The sequence below is a fragment of the Pseudochaenichthys georgianus genome, chromosome 24, assembly GCF_902827115.2.
Source record: "Pseudochaenichthys georgianus chromosome 24, fPseGeo1.2, whole genome shotgun sequence".
NCBI classification, from domain to species: domain Eukaryota; kingdom Metazoa; phylum Chordata; class Actinopteri; order Perciformes; family Channichthyidae; genus Pseudochaenichthys; species Pseudochaenichthys georgianus.
Genome location: NC_047526.1, coordinates 31,098,582 through 31,123,245, shown reverse-complemented (window position 1 = coordinate 31,123,245; position 24,664 = coordinate 31,098,582). Strand labels below are relative to the sequence as shown.

Sequence of the window (24,664 nt, the reverse complement as noted above, 5' to 3'; positions counted from 1 at the left end):
TGCAGCTGCTCGCTATTCTCACTATCAGCATGACATGAGCTGACCAGTGTGTGTGTGTGTGTGTGTGTGTGTGTGTGTGTGTGTGTGTGTGTGTGTGTGTGTATGTGTGTGAGTTGTACATACAGTATGCAGCAACTTTAGAAACTGACGTCACAAAAATACCTATGGGCTCCAATTATCCTCTAAATGCCTCTTTACGGTAACACAATAAATCGATGACACTCATTGGCAGGACCAACACGTTCCTCTGAAAGCTCTTCTATTGTAGGAATTTGTAAACGTTGCAGCTGTCACCAGTGGTTTGCCTCAGTCTCAGAAGTCCCGACCCATTTTTTTAGATATAATGGAGAACACATTTGAAGCCTTAATATCCTGAATTGATTCAGCTGCATGAATATGTTCTTTTTAGTAGCTGGTATGGTACTCTGGCTATCAATGGAGACTTAATACGGGCAACAAACTATTATTTATCGTTCTACGAATTCTTAACTTCTCTTAAAGCTTCTTTTATGCTGAGAAACCTTTTCAACTGCATTGATTACAAGCAGGTTGAAGGGAAAGCAGAAGCCTCTCAAATGCTTCTCCAATCTCTCCCCCCTGACCTTTGACCGCAGTGCTGCCAAAGAGAGAGCCCGACTGACCCGGCATGATCCCCGGGTTGTCACCAGGCAGGTAAAAACAGAAGCAAAACATCTCTGGTTACATGTTAAAGATGGACATCTAGCATGCCAGGCGTGTTGGGAGGACTAGGACTTTTACAGGTCCAGGATATTTAGCTATTCCACAAAAGATGGACTCTTTCTGTAAACCCGACACAGAGTGATTTTTCAGATCCACTTGGTAGCGTCAAAGATGGACTCTTTTGTGTTTCAAATGTATTCAAAAGCACACACCCTGAACCACCAGTAAAGATCTTCCACAAGAAGAGAATTTTAATTGTTGGTTTTTATTGATTATGATTTTCCCAAACTGTAAAAATGCACTTTTCTATTTATTTATTTTTTAAAGCTTGTCTTATTTGTATTGAAGGAATATTTGTAAGCGTGGACACTGGCACAGACGCAGGCATCTGTGCCAGGTTTCTCATCAAGCAAAAGAATGTTGCTCAAATTTGCCACAGTGCAATACAATGTCATACAATCAGATGTTGTATTGGCCAAGCAAATGCTTTCAAGCAAACTTATAGGAAAATCACTAGTATTTGTTGCAAAAAAAGCTAAAAAACAACTGCTGAAATTATAACTTACAAAGTTGTAAAATCCCGTCTTGCACTATTATCAATTATCTATTGAATCGGCATCAGAAAAGCCCTCAAACTTGTCGAACTATTACTGAATTGGGCCTTCCTGGATTGGACTTGATCCTCTTAATTCACGAGTACCTGAAGCAACACGTCCCACCAACACAGACCCCTGCATTGTTTAAAAGAAACACAGTGCTCACTCTGAACATAGCCTGTGTGTCCTTTTATCATGTTGCTCTCACGGCCATTTATATTTACACAAACCCTAGACCTTCAGCTGGATAAAGCAGACTTAAATCTAGCTGAAACTTGAACAGATCTGGCTTTTGGGTGGGGTTGGTACAGTATGCCCAGAAAGATGTAAGGGGAGCATGCCTATTGCAAAGAAAGAAAGCATGAAATAAAGAGAGAAAGTGTTATGCATGGTTTAGTAAGAGATAAGAAGAAGGAGAAATGAGGATGTGCTAAGAAGCAGGAAGGAAGTAAAGAGTGAGAAACCGAGGTGGTGAAATATACAAAGACAGAAAAAAAGATAGAAGTGAGAGTTGTGTACTAACAAAAGCAGAGTGCATGTAAGAAGGAGAGGAATGTTGCATCTGTCAACATTGAACTTGCAGCCTGACAAACTTGAACACATATATAACCAGCTTTCTAGTTCATTTGAAAGATTTTAGGGACACAATACAAAAGGAATCCTTAGATTTAACTCCACTTTTCCACAAAAGACCCACTCATTCAGGCTCTCAGCCCGAAAGATTTAATTTTAATTTGTTTTAATGCTATTTTGCAAGCTATCATAGAGCGCTCTGATGTCCATCCAACTGCTCTTATATTCAAAATGAGCAATTCTTAGATTTCACTGTAATTGAACTTGTGAGAAATGATATAAACCAGAGGCTAGATAGGAATGACTGTTCTGCTAATCATAGGTTTCATCCCCATGGCTATTATCTTCCCACCCACAGTGGAGACATAACACAGTTCAGCACTACTGTAAATCAGCTAAACAACTCAAATCTTTCCATATGGAGACAGTGACATGAACAAAGTAACCACAAAGGATTGTGTGCAGGTACATTTAGATGAAATACTAAGCTAGTGAAAACTTGTTTAGGGAGAATATGATACATTTGTTTTAATACATGGTTATAACTCGCAGGGTGGAAAGAAAATGTGGGCGGTTTATTCTTGTTTTGCCCTCTCATTTTGCCCTGCTAAAGATGTGAACAAATAGTCGCTCTGCTCAGTTAAAGGACACAATATAGCAGGGACAAAGTGGAGACCCACAGGGGGCAGTTTGGAACAAAGCCAATCTGTTACTGCCACCCCTCTCTGTTTGGTTTCCTCCACTGGGAGCAAAACATTGGAAAGGTTTGATCCATAGCTGCTGATCTGATTAACAAAGACATCAATAAAGAGCTGCTTGGTGGTTTGGCTGTGTACTTTAACAATGGTAAATAACAATTGCTGAAAGAGAAAACTACTTTAATTTTATTCTGGCATTCACATAATCATTGGTGGAGAAAAGAAATGCAAGTAGAGTAAAGTTTAAAATGACTAGATGTAGAGTCACAACAATACAGATAATCTGTGTCAGTTTAGAGAGGCAAAACATGTTAGAGGTAATTTCGAAGTTGTTTTACCTTGTCTTTACACTGTTATAATATCTGCACTTTATACTCTAAACATATTTGTGTGTGTACTGTAGGGGTGGAGATGTCTTAGCCCTGGCAGAATATGCTCAGGCGGTCTCCAATAACACCCTTTGGCAGGTGGTGGTGTGATTAATCATTTCACCTGACCCCACAGGTCAAATACAATGATTTATTAGACTGCTAATAGTTTATTTAAGAATATTATTCTGAATGATTTAACCATTCACTGGTCAGATAAAATAATGTATCAGGCAGCCCTAACATTGGCTTCCTTATTAAAACATTCTCTCTAGTGAGTTTTATTTGTTAAAGCATCTGTTTTCATTCAGATTTTTACATTGCAATTGTGCATACGCAGTTAAACCACACTTGCAGTGTGCCACATTTCACAGAGGACACAGACTATTTAAGAACAACCTGTTCAAGAAAGCCTGAATGTTTGTCAATAGACCAGGTAACGAAACATTATTTTTGTGATGTAATTTTTGAATGGATAAACGTTCCTCCCATATAAACTGCACTACTAGAAAGTTATTGGTCAAACACCAATAGTAGTTTTGATTTGAAAAGTGGGCTTGACTTAGGTCTACTAAAACACTCAAGACAGGAAAGGCAACGCATTTAGACACATTTTTCAAAAGCTACATTCCAACGTCCTTTTGTGGACACATTGAGTGGCCATAGATTTCAGAAACACTCGGTCAAAGCTCATTTTAGTCCTGCTAACATTACTTCTGGTAAACTATGTGACATCTGAGCGGCCATGTTGCAGAAAAGTTTAACTCTCTGTTCACCTTGTTCCCCCGAATGAATGTGTTCCTCTAACTCACCACAAGAATATATACATTTGAAGTCAGCTTTACGTAAACTACAACATAAAAACACTGTTGTGGCTGTGTGTAATGCCTTAACGGGCTGTACAAAAGGAGTCTACTCACTGGGACTATTTTCGGCAGGTATTCGTGTCCAAATATCAACACTGAAACGTGTGGTTCTAACTTAAACGCAGTTTCTTCTCAGTTGAAAGAAATATCCGCTTCCTCTTTTCGCCGTGTTGAAATAATAATATCCCGTTATTTATTTCCTTAAAGAGCCATGTTTCACACCCTTCTCTGCTTCAGCTGCTGTACCGGTGGCTGCTGCCGTGATGCAGTGTACTATTTTTGAAAGAAAAGTCACTCCTCTCTTCGGTCCGTCCTGCCCCCTCCCCACCCCGGTGACAGTGAGCGGTGTGTGCCGCTGACACACAACCGGCTAATTACGGATTCTTCATTAAATAATACACTTTTAATGTAGTTTCACTGCCACTCACTTATTTTTAATGGCGAAAAGATGGCGTATAAATCGTTCACATTATCCGTTGCTTTAACCGGTACAATTTACAACGGTTCACGTTCTCTCTTGAACGTCATTCCAACCGTTACTTTTTTTGCTATGCTAATTAAACACTTGCTAGCATGCTAACTGGAAGTTGGAGCTATTAGAGCTAATCAAGCACATCAAGTGGATATTTTACATTAAGTTCAGTGGTGGAAAGTAACTAAGAAGTCTAAATACTCTCAAATATTGTAGCCTGACATTTTTACACATATAATCACACTTAAAATAGTAGTGAAAAGTACATCCGAAAGTTACATTTAGAATGGAAGCCATAAACAGCATGGCCAAAGTTTTTCTGTAAGAAAAAGATCATTTAATTAGTGTTCTTAAGACCATGAGTTATATATCACATTTCATAACAAATGTTGTTTCCCAAAATAACAGGGTTCAAACATTTTAGCATCTTCCTTTCATGAAAAGTTAGGCTACTTTTATTTGTTTTCTTGAGATCATGAGTTTTCTATTTAATTATCTCAAAATTAAATTACAAATGCTATTTTCCCCGACATAACAGCATGATTTACTCAAGATGTGGATATAATTACATAATTGATTTGAGATCACAAGAAAACATTGTTTCATAAGTAAAACCTCAATTGTCCCAGTCCCATATTTTGTTATGTTATAGACTAGAGCTTTCATCTCCTAGTTTTATTATTTTCATTTTCTGCTCATCTAATTCAGAGGAAATATAGTCATTTTTTACTATACTGCTTTAATTAATGGGCTACCTTAAGATCAAAGTTATCAAATGTAATTTACAAATACATTCTGATTTATTATCATGGATAGGATAGGACATAGCCTATGCATCCCTTGGTGAAATTCACAAGCCAGCACTGAGCAGCATGGACAAATCAAATCCTAGACAACATTGATGAAATGTACGCATTAATACATAATTAACTCAACAATAATGCTATATTCTATAAGTGACTAGATTTGACAATAATGCCACTCAACCTCTCTCTCTTCCTCTTTTTATTGTATTGGACAAACCTTCATTCCTCAGACGTTGTGAAATTCACCAGCCCAGTGTGATTCAACAACACACACAGTGGACTCTACAGGGTTTTCGTATTGAAAAGAAAAACATTGACCATTTTGTATAGTTCAAGTAATTTATACAATCATTTACTGGACAGTTTCCCAAACAGACAAGTGCAAAGCCTTGAGCATATAATCATAGTTTAGCATACGAAACGTATCTATCAGGCAATATAGATGATGTAGATAAATTAACACATTTGCCAAATTATTACTCTGATACATTAGATATGTTTAAATTCTCCTCTAAAATCCATATTAATTACATTTAAAGCATATCTAACCGAAAATGTTGGAGACAGGAATCAAGATTTTTGGAAAACAGTCATTGTACCATCTTAACCTCAATAACATCAACAAAACACAGAGTGCATGGCAACACAAGACTTTAACACGCAACTGGACTTTCCTTCCTTGTGTAAATCTGACCAAAAGAAAGGGAACTCCCAACCTGCGTCAGGTTTTCATAGGATCAATGCAATGCAAGGCAGAAGTTACGCAAACATTAGGAGATAAAAGCGCTGCCAACAGAATTCTCTGCAGAATGGAGCTCTGATTTTTACATTGCAGCACTGGGGCATTATTTGATCTATTAACTCTACTTTTTCAAACAGTCTGAGGATGTGGACACTGGGTCTTCAGGTGGTCGTCATCTGTGTTTTCCTTCAGGTATATGTAAACAACATACCATTCAAATTACACTTTTTTTATACTGAACATGTAGAAAACATCTACATTTTAAGACAACAAGTGTTTGTGTAGCCCTTCGTGATGTCACTAAATATGTTAAACTATTAATTCTTTCATTATAAAAGGCAACACAACAGGACGTTATAATATGTTTTAAAATGTATTGCTTTTGCGCATTATCTATTTGTATATATATTAATGTCTATTACTAATACTCACTAAATTCTATGCATGTTTTAATTTTTTGGAACCTGTTCAAATTTGACTTCAAACACAAAATATTTCTAACCAACACAACACGAAATAAATCTTTGTTTACATTTAAACATTAATTAGTAACTGATCCATTAGGGTGGCTGTAGCTCAGGGGTAAATGGGCATATATCAATCAGAGGGTCAGTGATTCGATCCCTCCTACAGTCAATGTGTTGCTCCCGTAAGGCATGTCTACAGCATCGGCTAAATGACATCTAATTTAAATGTTTTAATGTCCCCTCAGGTGCCAGGCTGTTTTCCATCATGCCTCATTATTGGCTCTGTAGCTAACTGTGCCTCCAAGAACCTGCGCTGGGTCCCTCCTCTTCCTCCTCACATCACCCACCTGTTCCTGGAGATGAACCACATCTCTGAGATGAACTCCTCCTCCCTGTCGGGGCTGGAGCAGCTGCAGGAGCTGGACCTCGGACGGCAGTATGTGCCTCTTGTGATCAGAAACAACTCCTTCAGCGGTCAAAGCCGACTGAGGAGGCTGGTGCTCGGGTTCAACATCGGCCTTCAGCTGGAACCTCAGGCTTTTATTGGACTGTCCGGTCTGCAGAATCTCCACCTGGATTACTGCTCGCTTCAAGACACCATCCTGAAGGAGACCTTTCTGGAGCCACTGTCATCCTTACAGTCTCTTGACCTGTTTGGTAACCAGATAAAGACTCTCCAGCCTGCAATGTTCTTCGCAAACATGACTCATTTGAACGTTTTTAATCTAAAATTGAACAAAATTGACAGAATATGTGAGTCTGATCTGGTTGGTTTCCAGGGGAAGAACTTTGAGTTTCTCAACTTGGGCTCTGTTCACCTTAAGGCTATGTTAAATGAACGTTTGACTGGCAGAAATGTGGGAATCCTTTCAGAGGAAGTCCTTTCAGACACTCGATCTGTCCAACAACGGGTTCAGTGTTGGTAAATCTAAGCATTTCTTCTCAGCCATTAAGGGAACTAAGATCTCCCACCTCATTATGTCAGGACACATGGGTAAAGGGTTTTCCTTCAATAACCTCCCTGATCCAGACCGGAGCACGTTTTCAAGGACTGAATGAGAGCTCAATCCGCACTTTGGATCTGTCTAAAAACAGGATATTTGCATTGCAACAGGGGGTTTTAGTCCGCTGAAAGAAGTCACAATCATTGACGTTTCCCAAAACAGAGTGAACCAGATACACAGAAATTCCTTTGAAGGTCTTCAGGGAAATGTAAAAATGCTCAACCTGTCACAAACCTACTGGGAGAAATCCACTCTCACACTTTTGCTTCTCTGACAAACCTGGAAGTGTTAGACTTGTCTTACAACCACATTGGTGCTCTTGGTTATGGCGCATTTAGTGGCCTTCCCAAAATTAAAAGCACTGTATCTAACAGGAAACTCATTGCGTGACTCGGCTTCCCTGCGTCCCTCCCTAGTTTAAGGGAAACAAGTTATAATTATTCAGTTTTGATGAAACATATTAGAAAGGACAGCAAATGCTGAACCGCTGCCAGGTGGCAACAAAACCCTCCCAAAAACAAAATATGATAATTATAAGGAACTGACATGGCAGTGTTTAACAAGCTCTCACAGCAGCAAAGTCAACAACAAAGACTACAAAATAATCGTCCCACAGAGAGTCTAACTCAAGCCTTATGAACACAAACAAAAAAACAGGATAATTATGCTCCTGCATTAGCCTATGTTTAAGGCTAAATTCCTGCATACAGCTATAACGGATAGGTGTGAATGCAAAGACAACCTAAAGTAAAATAGTTATGTAAACGACATCGAGCCTGAATATCAGTCAAGCACATGACAAGAGGAAGTCACATGCTGTCAGTGGGTGTCAAGCAAGACAGACAGATAGCTGATACAGTAAGTGAGTATTTGACTATATTTGAGTTCTTGAAATGCACAGCAACCAAAAAGCTGCAACACTTAACGCCCATAAGCTATGTTCAAATGTGTTTGCACATTATCAGCAGACATGTTGACATATCAGTGACCAGAAATAGATGTTCCTGTTACCCTCAAACGCCACACTTGCTAGAATCATCACATGAAAACTGTCACATGCCACGAGATGTTCCGCTGTACTTTCATAACATGTCGCCCACTTTCACACCAGTTAGATCAGGAGACCGAGCTTCAACAAAGCACTGAAAGACTTCTTTAATTTAAGTTTGGAATTCATCCTGATGTGTTAGCGGAATAATCAATTAAGTATCAATCATTTTCAACTAACAAATACAAAAACCATGGAAGTCTCTGATATATCACAGCCTTTTGTGTCACTTGTATCGAGCAAGTTGACATCACAATGAATAAGGGAAATAGTGTGGCTGTAGTCTTAATACAAATTAAATACATCAATGATAATAATACACAGATCGATCAATAATTCCATTATAATGATATTCATTATTTGCAGCCATTTATCTGAACATTAACGGCCCGTCCACACGACGGCGTGCGTTGAAGCTTCAACGCTTCTGCCCATTCACTTTGAATGGGGTGAAGTCAAGCTTGGCCGAACTGCATTGTGGGAGCGTCACTTCGCTTTGCTCGCATTGCTCGCTTCAAAGGTTGAGCAATGTTCAACTTTTGAGCCAATCAAATCATATGCCAGTAAAAGCTCTAGCCAATCAAACCGCGTGCTTGTGTGTCCGGGGCGGGAGATTCATGCGATTGGTTGTTGGTCGAGTTTCAGACACGCCCCCCGGCAAGCTTCAACGCACGCCGCCGTGTGGACGCTGCGTAACCTATAGCCTTCTTAAGCTATCATGCATGACAGCATGATGCAAATATTATGACATTTAACGTCGTCAACATTTACTTCTTCACTCTCTTCTCACTACACAGTGTTTGAGTGATCGTGTGTGTGTAGGAGGATTGCACATCAGTGCAGAGTCAGACCACCCAACCAGTGCACCTGTGCATTTACCACACGTACCCACACATGCCCACACACACAGTATCTCATCTGAGCAGTGGTTAAACTTGTGTGTGCAGCCCGACACCTGAAGAAGGCAAATGTTCCTGAAAACAAATAAAAACTCTCTCTTTCACACCTGCTCTTAAGAATCAGTTGCTCTCGGCCTAAAACGTGAAAGCTACAGTCTTCAAAACCACTCTGTCTTACGCACACTCTCGACTCACCGGTGTGATCTGTGTGTGAATCCAAAAAGCTCAAGGGTTGTTGGACAGAAGAAGCAACACAGCGAGGACACAAATACAGAAACAGAAACAGGCGTCAGGAAGGCGAGGTGGTACCAAAGAGGGGTAAGAGGGTGTTTACCACCCTCAGTCTGCACACCACACACACCATGCATGCCACATGATCACATGACCATTTGCAGCTGCTCGCTATTCTCACTATCAGCATGACATGAGCTGACCAGTGTGTGTGTGTGTGTGTGTGTGTGTGTGTGTGTGTGTGTGTGTGTGTGTGTGTGTGTGTGTGTGTATGTGTGTGAGTTGTACATACAGTATGCAGCAACTTTAGAAACTGACGTCACAAAAATACCTATGGGCTCCAATTATCCTCTAAATGCCTCTTTACGGTAACACAATAAATCGATGACACTCATTGGCAGGACCAACACGTTCCTCTGAAAGCTCTTCTATTGTAGGAATTTGTAAACGTTGCAGCTGTCACCAGTGGTTTGCCTCAGTCTCAGAAGTCCCGACCCATTTTTTTAGATATAATGGAGAACACATTTGAAGCCTTAATATCCTGAATTGATTCAGCTGCATGAATATGTTCTTTTTAGTAGCTGGTATGGTACTCTGGCTATCAATGGAGACTTAATACGGGCAACAAACTATTATTTATCGTTCTACGAATTCTTAACTTCTCTTAAAGCTTCTTTTATGCTGAGAAACCTTTTCAACTGCATTGATTACAAGCAGGTTGAAGGGAAAGCAGAAGCCTCTCAAATGCTTCTCCAATCTCTCCCCCTGACCTTTGACCGCAGTGCTGCCAAAGAGAGAGCCCGACTGACCCGGCATGATCCCCGGGTTGTCACCAGGCAGGTAAAAACAGAAGCAAAACATCTCTGGTTACATGTTAAAGATGGACATCTAGCATGCCAGGCGTGTTGGGAGGACTAGGACTTTTACAGGTCCAGGATATTTAGCTATTCCACAAAGATGGACTCTTTCTGTAAACCCGACACAGAGTGATTTTTCAGATCCACTTGGTAGCGTCAAAGATGGACTCTTTTGTGTTTCAAATGTATTCAAAAGCACACACCCTGAACCACCAGTAAAGATCTTCCACAAGAAGAGAATTTTAATTGTTGGTTTTATTGATTATGATTTTCCCAAACTGTAAAATGCAACTTTTCTATTTATTTATTTTTTAAAGCTTGTCTTATTGTATTGAAGGAATATTTGTAAGCGTGGACACTGGCACAGACGCAGGCATCTGTGCCAGGTTTCTCATCAAGCAAAAGAATGTTGCTCAAATTTGCCACAGTGCAATACAATGTCATACAATCAGATGTTGTATTGGCCAAGCAAATGCTTTCAAGCAAACTTATAGGAAAATCACTAGTATTTGTTGCAAAAAAAGCTAAAAAACAACTGCTGAAATTATAACTTACAAAGTTGTAAAATCCCGTCTTGCACTATTATCAATTATCTATTGAATCGGCATCAGAAAAGCCTCAAACTTGTCGAACTATTACTGAATTGGGCCTTCCTGGATTGGACTTGATCCTCTTAATTCACGAGTACCTGAAGCAACACGTCCCACCAACACAGACCCTGCATTGGTTAAAAGAAACACAGTGCTCACTCTGAACATAGCCTGTGTGTCCTTTTATCATGTTGCTCTCACGGCCATTATATTTACACAAACCCTAGACCTCAGCTGGATAAAGCAGACTTAAATCTAGCTGAAACTTGAACAGATCTGGCTTTTGGGTGGGGTTGGTACAGTAATGCCCAGAAAGATGTAAGGGGAGCATGCCTATTGCAAAGAAAGAAAGCATGAAATAAAGAGAGAAAGTGTTATGCATGGTTTAGTAAGAGATAAGAAGAAGGAGAAATGAGGATGTGCTAAGAAGCAGGAAGGAAGTAAAGAGTGAGAAACCGAGGTGGTGAAATATACAAAGACAGAAAAAAAGATAGAAGTGAGAGTTGTGTACTAACAAAAGCAGAGTGCATGTAAGAAGGAGAGGAATGTTGCATCTGTCAACATTGAACTTGCAGCCTGACAAACTTGAACACACATATAACCAGCTTTCTAGTTCATTTGAAAGATTTTAGGGACACAATACAAAAGGAATCCTTAGATTTAACTCCACTTTTCCACAAAAGACCCACTCATTCAGGCTCTCAGCCCGAAAGATTTAATTTAATTTGTTTTAATGCTATTTTGCAAGCTATCATAGAGCGCTCTGATGTCCATCCAACTGCTCTTATATTCAAAATGAGCAATTCTTAGATTTCACTGTAATTGAACTTGTGAGAAATGATATAAACCAGAGGCTAGATAGGAATGACTGTTCTGCTAATCATAGGTTTCATCCCCATGGCTATTATCTTCCCACCCACAGTGGAGACATAACACAGTTCAGCACTACTGTAAATCAGCTAAACAACTCAAATCTTTCCATATGGAGACAGTGACATGAACAAAGTAACCACAAAGGATTGTGTGCAGGTACATTTAGATGAAATACTAAGCTAGTGAAAACTTGTTTAGGGAGAATATGATACATTTGTTTTAATACATGGTTATAACTCGCAGGGTGGAAAGAAAATGTGGGCGGTTTATTCTTGTTTTGCCCTCTCATTTTGCCCTGCTAAAGATGTGAACAAATAGTCGCTCTGCTCAGTTAAAGGACACAATATAGCAGGGACAAAGTGGAGACCCACAGGGGGCAGTTTGGAACAAAGCCAATCTGTTACTGCCACCCCTCTCTGTTTGGTTTCCTCCACTGGGAGCAAAACATTGGAAAGGTTTGATCCATAGCTGCTGATCTGATTAACAAAGACATCAATAAAGAGCTGCTTGGTGGTTTGGCTGTGTACTTTAACAATGGTAAATAACAATTGCTGAAAGAGAAAACTACTTTAATTTTATTCTGGCATTCACATAATCATTGGTGGAGAAAAGAAATGCAAGTAGAGTAAAGTTTAAAATGACTAGATGTAGAGTCACAACAATACAGATAATCTGTGTCAGTTTAGAGAGGCAAAACATGTTAGAGGTAATTTCGAAGTTGTTTTACCTTGTCTTTACACTGTTATAATATCTGCACTTATACTCTAAACATATTTGTGTGTGTACTGTAGGGGTGGAGATGTCTTAGCCCTGGCAGAATATGCTCAGGCGGTCTCCAATAACACCCTTTGGCAGGTGGTGGTGTGATTAATCATTTCACCTGACCCCACAGGTCAAATACAATGATTTATTAGACTGCTAATAGTTTATTTAAGAATATTATTCTGAATGATTTAACCATTCACTGGTCAGATAAAATAATGTATCAGGCAGCCCTAACATTGGCTTCCTTATTAAAACATTCTCTCTAGTGAGTTTTATTTGTTAAAGCATCTGTTTTCATTCAGATTTTTACATTGCAATTGTGCATACGCAGTTAAACCACACTTGCAGTGTGCCACATTTCACAGAGGACACAGACTATTTAAGAACAACCTGTTCAAGAAAGCCTGAATGTTGTCAATAGACCAGGTAACGAAACATTATTTTTGTGATGTAATTTTTGAATGGATAAACGTTCCTCCCATATAAACTGCACTACTAGAAAGTTATTGGTCAAACACCAATAGTAGTTTTGATTTGAAAAGTGGGCTTGACTTAGGTCTACTAAAACACTCAAGACAGGAAAGGCAACGCATTTAGACACATTTTTCAAAAGCTACATTCCAACGTCCTTTTGTGGACACATTGAGTGGCCATAGATTTCAGAAACACTCGGTCAAAGCTCATTTTAGTCCTGCTAACATTACTTCTGGTAAACTATGTGACATCTGAGCGGCCATGTTGCAGAAAAGTTTAACTCTCTGTTCACCTTGTTCCCCCGAATGAATGTGTTCCTCTAACTCACCACAAGAATATATACATTTGAAGTCAGCTTTACGTAAACTACAACATAAAAACACTGTTGTGGCTGTGTGTAATGCCTTAACGGGCTGTACAAAAGGAGTCTACTCACTGGGACTATTTTCGGCAGGTATTCGTGTCCAAATATCAACACTGAAACGTGTGGTTCTAACTTAAACGCAGTTTCTTCTCAGTTGAAAGAAATATCCGCTTCCTCTTTTCGCCGTGTTGAAATAATAATATCCCGTTATTTATTTCCTTAAAGAGCCATGTTTCACACCCTTCTCTGCTTCAGCTGCTGTACCGGTGGCTGCTGCCGTGATGCAGTGTACTATTTTTGAAAGAAAAGTCACTCCTCTCTTCGGTCCGTCCTGCCCCCTCCCCACCCCGGTGACAGTGAGCGGTGTGTGCCGCTGACACACAACCGGCTAATTACGGATTCTTCATTAAATAATACACTTTTAATGTAGTTTCACTGCCACTCACTTATTTTTAATGGCGAAAAGATGGCGTATAAATCGTTCACATTATCCGTTGCTTTAACCGGTACAATTTACAACGGTTCACGTTCTCTCTTGAACGTCATTCCAACCGTTACTTTTTTTGCTATGCTAATTAAACACTTGCTAGCATGCTAACTGGAAGTTGGAGCTATTAGAGCTAATCAAGCACATCAAGTGGATATTTTACATTAAGTTCAGTGGTGGAAAGTAACTAAGAAGTCTAAATACTCTCAAATATTGTAGCCTGACATTTTTACACATATAATCACACTTAAAATAGTAGTGAAAAGTACATCCGAAAGTTACATTTAGAATGGAAGCCATAAACAGCATGGCCAAAGTTTTTCTGTAAGAAAAAGATCATTTAATTAGTGTTCTTAAGACCATGAGTTATATATCACATTTCATAACAAATGTTGTTTCCCAAAATAACAGGGTTCAAACATTTTAGCATCTTCCTTTCATGAAAAGTTAGGCTACTTTTATTTGTTTTCTTGAGATCATGAGTTTTCTATTTAATTATCTCAAAATTAAATTACAAATGCTATTTTCCCCGACATAACAGCATGATTTACTCAAGATGTGGATATAATTACATAATTGATTTGAGATCACAAGAAAACATTGTTTCATAAGTAAAACCTCAATTGTCCCAGTCCCATATTTTGTTATGTTATAGACTAGAGCTTTCATCTCCTAGTTTTATTATTTTCATTTTCTGCTCATCTAATTCAGAGGAAATATAGTCATTTTTTACTATACTGCTTTAATTAATGGGCTACCTTAAGATCAAAGTTATCAAATGTAATTTACAAATACATTCTGATTTATTATCATGGATAGGATAGGACATAGCCTATGCATCCCTTGGTGAAATTCACAAGCCAGCACTGAGCAGCATGGACAAATCAAATCCTAGACAACATTGATGAAATGTACGCATTAATACATAATTAACTCAACAATAATGCTATATTCTATAAGTGACTAGATTTGACAATAATGCCACTCAACCTCTCTCTCTTCCTCTTTTTATTGTATTGGACAAACCTTCATTCCTCAGACGTTGTGAAATTCACCAGCCCAGTGTGATTCAACAACACACACAGTGGACTCTACAGGGTTTTCGTATTGAAAAGAAAAACATTGACCATTTTGTATAGTTCAAGTAATTTATACAATCATTTACTGGACAGTTTCCCAAACAGACAAGTGCAAAGCCTTGAGCATATAATCATAGTTTAGCATACGAAACGTATCTATCAGGCAATATAGATGATGTAGATAAATTAACACATTTGCCAAATTATTACTCTGATACATTAGATATGTTTAAATTCTCCTCTAAAATCCATATTAATTACATTTAAAGCATATCTAACCGAAAATGTTGGAGACAGGAATCAAGATTTTTGGAAAACAGTCATTGTACCATCTTAACCTCAATAACATCAACAAAACACAGAGTGCATGGCAACACAAGACTTTAACACGCAACTGGACTTTCCTTCCTTGTGTAAATCTGACCAAAAGAAAGGGAACTCCCAACCTGCGTCAGGTTTTCATAGGATCAATGCAATGCAAGGCAGAAGTTACGCAAACATTAGGAGATAAAAGCGCTGCCAACAGAATTCTCTGCAGAATGGAGCTCTGATTTTTACATTGCAGCACTGGGGCATTATTTGATCTATTAACTCTACTTTTTCAAACAGTCTGAGGATGTGGACACTGGGTCTTCAGGTGGTCGTCATCTGTGTTTTCCTTCAGGTATATGTAAACAACATACCATTCAAATTACACTTTTTTTATACTGAACATGTAGAAAACATCTACATTTTAAGACAACAAGTGTTTGTGTAGCCCTTCGTGATGTCACTAAATATGTTAAACTATTAATTCTTTCATTATAAAAGGCAACACAACAGGACGTTATAATATGTTTTAAAAATGTATTGCTTTTGCGCATTATCTATTTGTATATATATTAATGTCTATTACTAATACTCACTAAATTCTATGCATGTTTTAATTTTTTGGAACCTGTTCAAATTTGACTTCAAACACAAAATATTTCTAACCAACACAACACGAAATAAATCTTTGTTTACATTTAAACATTAATTAGTAACTGATCCATTAGGGTGGCTGTAGCTCAGGGGTAAATGGGCATATATCAATCAGAGGGTCAGTGATTCGATCCCTCCTACAGTCAATGTGTTGCTCCCGTAAGGCATGTCTACAGCATCGGCTAAATGACATCTAATTTAAATGTTTTAATGTCCCCTCAGGTGCCAGGCTGTTTTCCATCATGCCTCATTATTGGCTCTGTAGCTAACTGTGCCTCCAAGAACCTGCGCTGGGTCCCTCCTCTTCCTCCTCACATCACCCACCTGTTCCTGGAGATGAACCACATCTCTGAGATGAACTCCTCCTCCCTGTCGGGGCTGGAGCAGCTGCAGGAGCTGGACCTCGGACGGCAGTATGTGCCTCTTGTGATCAGAAACAACTCCTTCAGCGGTCAAAGCCGACTGAGGAGGCTGGTGCTCGGGTTCAACATCGGCCTTCAGCTGGAACCTCAGGCTTTTATTGGACTGTCCGGTCTGCAGAATCTCCACCTGGATTACTGCTCGCTTCAAGACACCATCCTGAAGGAGACCTTTCTGGAGCCACTGTCATCCTTACAGTCTCTTGACCTGTTTGGTAACCAGATAAAGACTCTCCAGCCTGCAATGTTCTTCGCAAACATGACTCATTTGAACGTTTTTAATCTAAAATTGAACAAAATTGACAGAATATGTGAGTCTGATCTGGTTGGTTTCCAGGGGAAGAACTTTGAGTTTCTCAACTTGGGCTCTGTTCACCTTAAGGCTATGTTAAATGAACGTTTTGACTGGCAGAAATGTGGGAATCCTTTCAGAGGAATGTCCTTTCAGACACTCGATCTGTCCAACAACGGGTTCAGTGTTGGTAAATCTAAGCATTTCTTCTCAGCCATTAAGGGAACTAAGATCTCCCACCTCATTATGTCAGGACACATGGGTAAAGGGTTTTCCTTCAATAACCTCCCTGATCCAGACCGGAGCACGTTTCAAGGACTGAATGAGAGCTCAATCCGCACTTTGGATCTGTCTAAAAACAGGATATTTGCATTGCAACAGGGGGTTTTTAGTCCGCTGAAAGAAGTCACAATCATTGACGTTTCCCAAAACAGAGTGAACCAGATACACAGAAATTCCTTTGAAGGTCTTCAGGGAAATGTAAAAATGCTCAACCTGTCACACAACCTACTGGGAGAAATCCACTCTCACACTTTTGCTTCTCTGACAAACCTGGAAGTGTTAGACTTGTCTTACAACCACATTGGTGCTCTTGGTTATGGCGCATTTAGTGGCCTTCCCAAATTAAAAGCACTGTATCTAACAGGAAACTCATTGCGTGACCTCGGCTTCCCTGCGTCCCTCCCTAGTTTAGATTACCTCCTGTTGAAAGACAATAAACTGACGTCAATGAGCAGTATTGCACGAGTGTCCGGTAATGTCGTGCATCTGAACATTCAGGACAACAGATTAACAAACCTTGGGGATGTTCACATGTTGTTTACTCAGTTAAAGCGCCTGAAGCATCTTCTCTACGGAGGAAACACAATCAGGAGGTGCACGGTCAGTGGACGAGCTTCAGCAATTGGTTTAAACGAAGTCCAAGTTCTGGATCTTCACAGCAGCTCCCTGCAGGCTGTCTGGTCTCAGGGGAGATGCTTGAACTTGTTTGACAATCTTGGACATATGATTGGTGTCGACTTGAGACTCAACACGCTGAAGTCTCTTCCTCAAGGCATTTTTAAGGGCCTCACATCAGTAGTGGAGATAGATCTCTCCTCCAACAGCTTGACTTATCTCCACAATGATGTCTTACCCAAAAGTCTCAAAATACTCAACCTCTCCAACAACTTTGTAGCCTCCCCGGACCCCGCTGCTTTCCGCTTTCTCAGCTTCCTCGACTTAAATATGAACAGATTTCACTGCGATTCAAACCTGAAGAGCTTCCTGAGTTGGCTGAACAAGACCAACGTGACCTTCCTCAGTCCTGTTGAGGATCTCAGGTGTGAATATCCTTCTGGTTTCTATAAAGTTCCTCTGTTAGATTACTCCACTCAGCTCACACAGCAGTAAAAGCAACAGTGAACAAGTATGAACATCAAATGCCATGTAATGTTCATTTGAGTTTATCACATAGTGTTTTCTCTATGACATGAATTCATAATTGTGAAATAATGTAATTTTGAATTTGTTTGTTTGTTAAATCCATTTTATTTATCACCTCCGTGTAGACCATATCATACGTTTGTATATTAAAATGTCTAATTGTATATGATTTTGTAAAATTAAATCAATGTGTTGCTCAATCTACTGCAACAAAGCATTTCTAACAGATGTACTTTATAAAAAACTTTTTATTTGATTAGATACTTTTGAAGCTATCCTTACTTCCTTTTGCATTTGTAGTCACCAAATCACCGCTCAAGTATGTGACCATCAAAAATCCATAACATTTATTCGATAAAGTTGAAATATCACGTAGTTCTTTTTTTGTTGATATTTTACAGTATAAAAGTAATTTGTAATAACTGAAAGTTCAATTCAATTCAAAACCTTTATTTATCCAGGTGAAATCCCATTGAGATCAATGATCTCTTTTTCAAGGGAGACCTGCAGCAGTAGGTTCCACAAGAAGACATAAAAACATAAACAACAGAACAACAAAAGGACATCATACAGCAAAATGTACAGGGATTACAATTTACATATCTAACCACATGTACAGGTACCAACAGCATCTGATTGTGTAGCATCCAACCGAGCTTTAAAAACATGTAGTGGTACTAGCTTGGTAATTTCCCATTCTTTTTGCAGACTGTTCCATGTTAGTGGAGCTGCACATCCAAAAGCTTTCTTCCCTAAGACAGTCCTAGCACTTGGCACATTTAATAAAACCACAGCATGCGATCTCAGGCAATAAGTACTTTCAATTCGCCGAGAGATCAGGGAGCAGATATAAGATGGTAGTTTATCCAACATGGCATGTTTATCAGTTTAATGTTGCAGCTGGTAAAGGTGAGGATATTTTTGTTCTGTGTGGCTTAATCAATAGTAATCGTCTGAATAATAATGATCATTATCATCATGCAAAAGTGCATTCCCATCATTATACCAACAGAGGGAGCTGCAGAACAAGCCTACAAGCTTTTCGGTTTACCCCCTTGCGACTGCTCCAACATTGAAACACAGTCACCAGCTTTCTGTTGAACCAGCAGCAGCAGACATTCATTCATCATTTACCATTTTGAGTCTGTATCATTACAGTGATAGTAGTTCATGTGATGCTGTAGCTGTGTGACCTGAATTAAATATGCTGTCTACCCTAATTCATGGCAGCCCACAATCTGTAGGCTACAATAAGGAGGATTTTAACTATATAACAGCACCAACTGTAAACAGAGTTTTAAGGAACAAATTAAAGGTGGGATAGGTAAGTTTCAGAAACCGGCTCGAGATACACTTTTTGTTATATTCCATGGAATGCTCTTAACATCCCGATAGCAATGAATATCTGAAGAAAAATCCATAAAAAAATGTCATCTGTAGAAGCCGTAATACTATAAAAAAGCCCCGGCTAAACGGATTGGATGGCCTACCTGCCTGTCAGCCTTCCATCGGGGCACAAACTTATCTCGTTCCCTCATTGCTCATGTGCGCGTTCGTGTGTGTTGGAGGAGGGGCTCTGTGAGGAAGTGGCAGATTTTCTCCGGTTGTGTATTTTCAAATTCTAGCGATCTCGAGCCAGTTTCTCAAACTTACCTACCCCACCTTTAAGATGAACACAGATGTGTTTATACATTTTCATACCAAACAACTATCATCATTAGTTCATTAGGGAATGGTTTTTCAGCCCACTGTAACTCAAGATACTGTATTTTTGTCATTAAATACTTCATGTACTGTGTTTTACTGCAGTATATGTGCTCATATCGTGACATTAAAGGTGGGGTAGGTAAGTTTGAGAAACCGGCTCGAGATCGCTAGAATTTGAAAATACACAACCGGAGAAAATCTGCCACTTCCTCACAGAGCCCCTCCTCCAACACACACGAACGCGCACATGACCAATGAGGGCACGAGATAAGTTTGTGCCCCGATGCAAGGCTGACAGGCAGGTACTGTAGGCCATCCAATCCGTTTAGCCGGGCCGGCGAAACGGATTGGATGTACTTTTTACAGTATTACGGCTTCCACAGATGACATTTTTTTATGGATTTTTTGTCAAAGCACTTAAGATATTCGGGATGTTAAGAGCGTTCCATGGAATATAACAAAAAGTGTATCTCGAGCCGGTTTCTGAAACGTACCTACCCCCCCTTTAAGTGGTTTGTTTGTTTGTTTGTAAATTTGTTTGTCTGAGTTAGTTTACATGAGCAGACTATTTGGATATCTTATTTTCAGTCCAATGGAATGTCAGTGAAAGCTTCGATAATACAATTACATGTAAACTCTGGCAACTATGGTCAATACTTCTTTCCCAGTAGATTTACTGTATTTTATGGATGAAATTGGCTTTTAGCTGGTACAGCAGCTGCATCATAAATTAAGAATTTCCTCCTCTTCCAGCAGAGGGCAGAAGCCACACACATAGTAACCACAGACTGTTGGCCTCAATGCTGCATTCAAATAAACAACTATACATTTTTAAAACAATGCCAACCAGACTTTTCCCAGCTGGGTTAAGTGTGCCGTCTCACACAGATACATTATAGAAACATAGCCCATTAATTCATAAAAAAGGGAGCAGAATATTAGATGATGGATGAATATTAAAAGTCTAACTGGTGCTAAGGAGAGTTATGTAATTAGGGAATTACCAAAAACAGTCTTTTGTTCAGTGTCAGTGAGATGTTCTTGATGAATAACAACAACAGTTTTCTTATTTTAATATCCAGGAGAGGGTTCTGTGTTCTAATTTGTTCTAATTGTATCTGTAAATAGAGAACAAGCTATATTTAATCTTTATCCTGGGATGTTAACTCGGAGTGTGGCTGAATTGAAAATTAAAGCTGCTCTCTGCTCGTAAAATATTAAATATGGGGAGGGAGGGTGAAGAAGAGCGGAGAACACTCTGATGGCATGAGTGCATTTATAGACCTGTGTGTGTGTGTGTGGTGTGTGTGTGTGTGTGTGTGTGTGTGTGTGTGTGTGTGTGTGTGGTGTGCGTGTGTGTGTGCGCGCGCGTGCGTGCGTGTGTGTGTGTGTGTGTGTGTGTGTGTGTTGTGTGTGTGTGTGTGTGGTGTGTGTGTGTGTGTGTGTGTTGTCACCTGTGAGTCATCACCAGACCTGACTATGTGATATGTGTGTGGTAACGCTCATAAATCCCTGTGACTGTCTGTGTGTTTCAGACTACTTTGAAACTAGTGAAAACACCTGAAAACGGACTGATTGGAGGTATATTTTATATTGAATACTAGAGATTTTTCACCTAAGTCCAAACTTGAACACTGTCAAATAATAGGCTGAATAGTTTCTCCCTCACACACCTGCCTGAAACGCCTCCATTGGACTCCTTTGTTTGCTTCTGTAACATAGTGACATCACTATATAACACTTGTGCTTCTATTGGCTAGCGCTCCAACACAGATAGGCCGAGGGGAGGGACATCTCTTAGCGGTTGACCAATCACAACAGAGCCGGCCAGCTAACCAATCAGAGCAGACTGGGCTCTGGTTTCAGACAGAGGGTGAAAAGAGGTGCTGCAACACCGGCAGTATGAGAACAATAAAGAGCTTTTTGAATATTAAAGCATGGAGACATGTCCCAGTAGAGACACAAAGTACACATATGAACCTGAAAATGTGCATATGTCTTCTTTAAATATTATTTAATAGATTTGGTATTATAATGCTAAATTGTTGCATATGTGTGCATCTTTTCCAAAACACCCGTCACTAACTATTAGATGCCATGTTATGGAGCTAGTTGTTTTATTATGTAGGTGTATCTGGTCTGTGGTGTCGTTTGGAAATGTAGCATGTTATTTAGATCACAGCAAGAGCAGCTTCTGCTTCAATGAAACGAACGGAGCTTCAAAAACAACATAATAACATAAATTAACTGTTTAAACACGATTGATGGAACAGCAGGCGCCTGTGACAACATCTTTATTTGATTTTCTTTCCTTTTTCGTCACCATGTTATACATACATATAGATACAGCCCCCTCCCCCCATCCATCCCAACATTTTACACTGGCAGGTTACCATGGAAACAGGCTCCGTATCCACCTCCTCCACAGTCACTTCCTGATTGTATTCGGATCCCTGCGGACATCCTCCCCCATAGCGTGTCACACACCACACACCACACACACACACACACACACACACACACACACACACACACACACACACACACACACAGAGAGACACACACACACACACACACACAGGAAATGTACATGAATGATTTTACAGATTAATATGGCAAAATCTTTATAAATTAGCAAATATTTGAGGCAACACCAACACAGACTGGAAAACAGCTGTTAGTTTTCTTAATCATTCAATCATTTCACTGTCTTCCTCTATAATTTAGATCATATTTCATGGATATTTTGAGGCAGACTGTTGCATTATACACAGGGGAAATAAACACAGTAGATATATATTTAAAAGGAGCCATTTTCAGTAACAACAATGTATCACATGTCACATTGGATGCCATCGTTTTAGTCCCTTTTCTGAAGAGAACCGAATGTAAACGTGGCCCTTATGATGCTTCCAAATCCAATTCATTCTACAATATATCTTCAATTTGTGTTGAATCTTTCACTTCATTACACTTGCATGTATTATACATATTTCCATGGCGCCTCAGAGCATTTTGAGTCACTTTTCTTTTTTTTAACTAACAAACTGGGTCAAATATGTGCCCAGTAACCAATGACTAAACACACAATCCTCCGTGTGCATCCATACATGTTTGAGACAGTAGCCGCGTTCACACTGCGGTACTTTTCCCACAAAGGTTCATGCGAACTTAGTTCATGATCGCGTTCACACCAAAAAGAGCCGGTACTAAAAGTAGTTCATGCGAACCTTTTTACCCCCTCGAAAGTCCCTGCTCTCTAGCAGGGACTTTCGAACGGCTCTTTTTTGAGAAAAGAGCTATATTTCTGATTGGCTGGGCGGATTGCAAACCACGCCCCGTAAAACTCCAAAAAAGTGTTGTGAAGCCGCCATTTTATTATCCTCGCATTAGCATTATTAGCATTAGCATTAGCCCAGCGCAGAAACGCAGAGAGACTAACTTATGGCAACACAAAATAAAACATGGGAGCGGTGGATATGAGGAGGTCTCGGCGTTCTGGCGATTTATGGTAGGGACTTCAGTAGAAGCTGCTGGGACTCCCAGCAGCTTCTACTGAAGCCAGTCCCCAACTCCGGGGACTTCCGGCCGGGGACTTTGGGCGGCAGTATACGCCGTGAAGTGGTTTGCGGCCTGCCAGTAAACCCAAAGCAGAAGAAGAAGAAGTGACGTCAGCGGCTTCATTTGCCTAATCCACCCCCAGGGACTTTTTCTGGTGTGAACGCGATCTGTTCATGCGAACTCTCTAAATTTGCATGAACCTTTGTGGGAAAAGTACCGCAGTGTGCACGCGGGAAGCAGGTTAACACAGATTTAAAATCCACCAAATCTAACCCCTATACCCCCTAATCGTGTTTCTATTTGGTCATTTTAACTGTGTATAATGAGAGAAAGTGTCAATAAACCCTCTTATGAACCAATATGTTAAGCCAAAAGGTCAAAGAGGTTCTGGCTCTAGCATCTCATATATGAAAATGTTCTGTTTTATATCAAATTATTTGGGTTTTGCACCCCATGGTCAAACAAAAGAAGTCACATTGTGCTCTGGGAATGTGTGATAAACATATTTTACTGCAACAACAGTGTGTAGTAAATGTTGTGTACCTTTAAAATACTCCAACACTGACATATCTGCAGATCTCTGACACATTATTAGCTGTTATCAATCATATCATTCACGTTTGGGTCGTGAAACATTGTGCACACAAAGAGGGACGATGCCAAGTATAACATACTGTAAAATGAATGCTTAAAAAACAAGATAAGTCAGCAGCTCATTGATAATAAATGTTGTTTATATACACTCTTAAAGGGCTGCTCTGTGCTCTCATGGGGTTCAGCTGATACTGGATCTGTGGCATGAATAAAACAGTGATAATTAGTCCGCCTCGCCCCCCCCCCCCTGTCTGCTGCTCTTAACCTCCAGTAAAGAACCCAGTGACACTAAACTGTACACACCTGCCTGCAGACTGCGGTCTAACAAACTCAATACCCGCTGCACTGGAGGCCCCAACATCAACGTTTACATATCTCCATCTTCCTTATCATCATACAAGTTTAGTTGACTGATATCAGATGATCACATGACTCTAAAACGAAATCCAACTCGTCAGTTAACACTTTGTCTTCATCAAGCTACCGTTCCTGTGATGTTAGGCTCGATTAGTCCCTTAGTGATGTTACCGTGGTTATTGACTTACTTGGAAACTGATCTTAAAGAGGTACACATTTTACCTGATGGACTTTTATGAATACAAATCCAAGTCAAGTGTTTTTTGTGTGTATGTGTTTCGGACCAACACATACACACATCACACCAATATTTTCTACTTTTCTTCTTCCGTTTCTTATCCAACTGTCCCCACTTTTACACAGAAAACAGACGAAGCCTGCCCCGAACCCCCCCCCCCCCCCAATA

At 39.7% G+C, this 24,664-nt stretch overlaps 2 protein-coding genes and 1 pseudogene across 6 annotated transcripts in view; 2 read left to right on the top strand and 1 right to left on the bottom strand.

Annotated features, from left to right (window-relative positions):
- Positions 1 to 4,106, bottom strand: part of LOC117439499 (dystrobrevin beta-like) — a 35,641-nt gene extending 31,535 nt beyond the window's left edge. For 2 of the 5 annotated variants that reach the window (XM_034075401.1, XM_034075402.1), the window contains exon 1: positions 3,837 to 4,106. The gene's annotated coding sequence lies outside the window, so the exon portion shown is untranslated. The remainder of the gene's footprint in view (positions 1 to 3,836) is intronic. The other 3 variants (XM_034075400.2, XM_034075398.2, XM_034075403.2) reach the window with 3 other exon arrangements.
- A 1,775-nt stretch (positions 4,107 to 5,881) lies between these two features.
- LOC117439671 (toll-like receptor 5) lies at positions 5,882 to 7,573 on the top strand (annotated as a pseudogene).
- Positions 7,574 to 15,488: 7,915 nt separating this feature from the next.
- Positions 15,489 to 18,300, top strand: LOC117439517 (toll-like receptor 5). The gene is made up of 2 exons (XM_034075424.1): positions 15,489 to 15,604; positions 16,126 to 18,300. The coding sequence occupies exons 1-2, from the start codon at positions 15,557 to 15,559 to the stop codon at positions 18,004 to 18,006; spliced, it is 1,929 nt and encodes a 642-aa protein (XP_033931315.1). The 5' UTR covers positions 15,489 to 15,556; the 3' UTR covers positions 18,007 to 18,300.
- Positions 18,301 to 24,664: the final 6,364 nt, after the last annotated feature.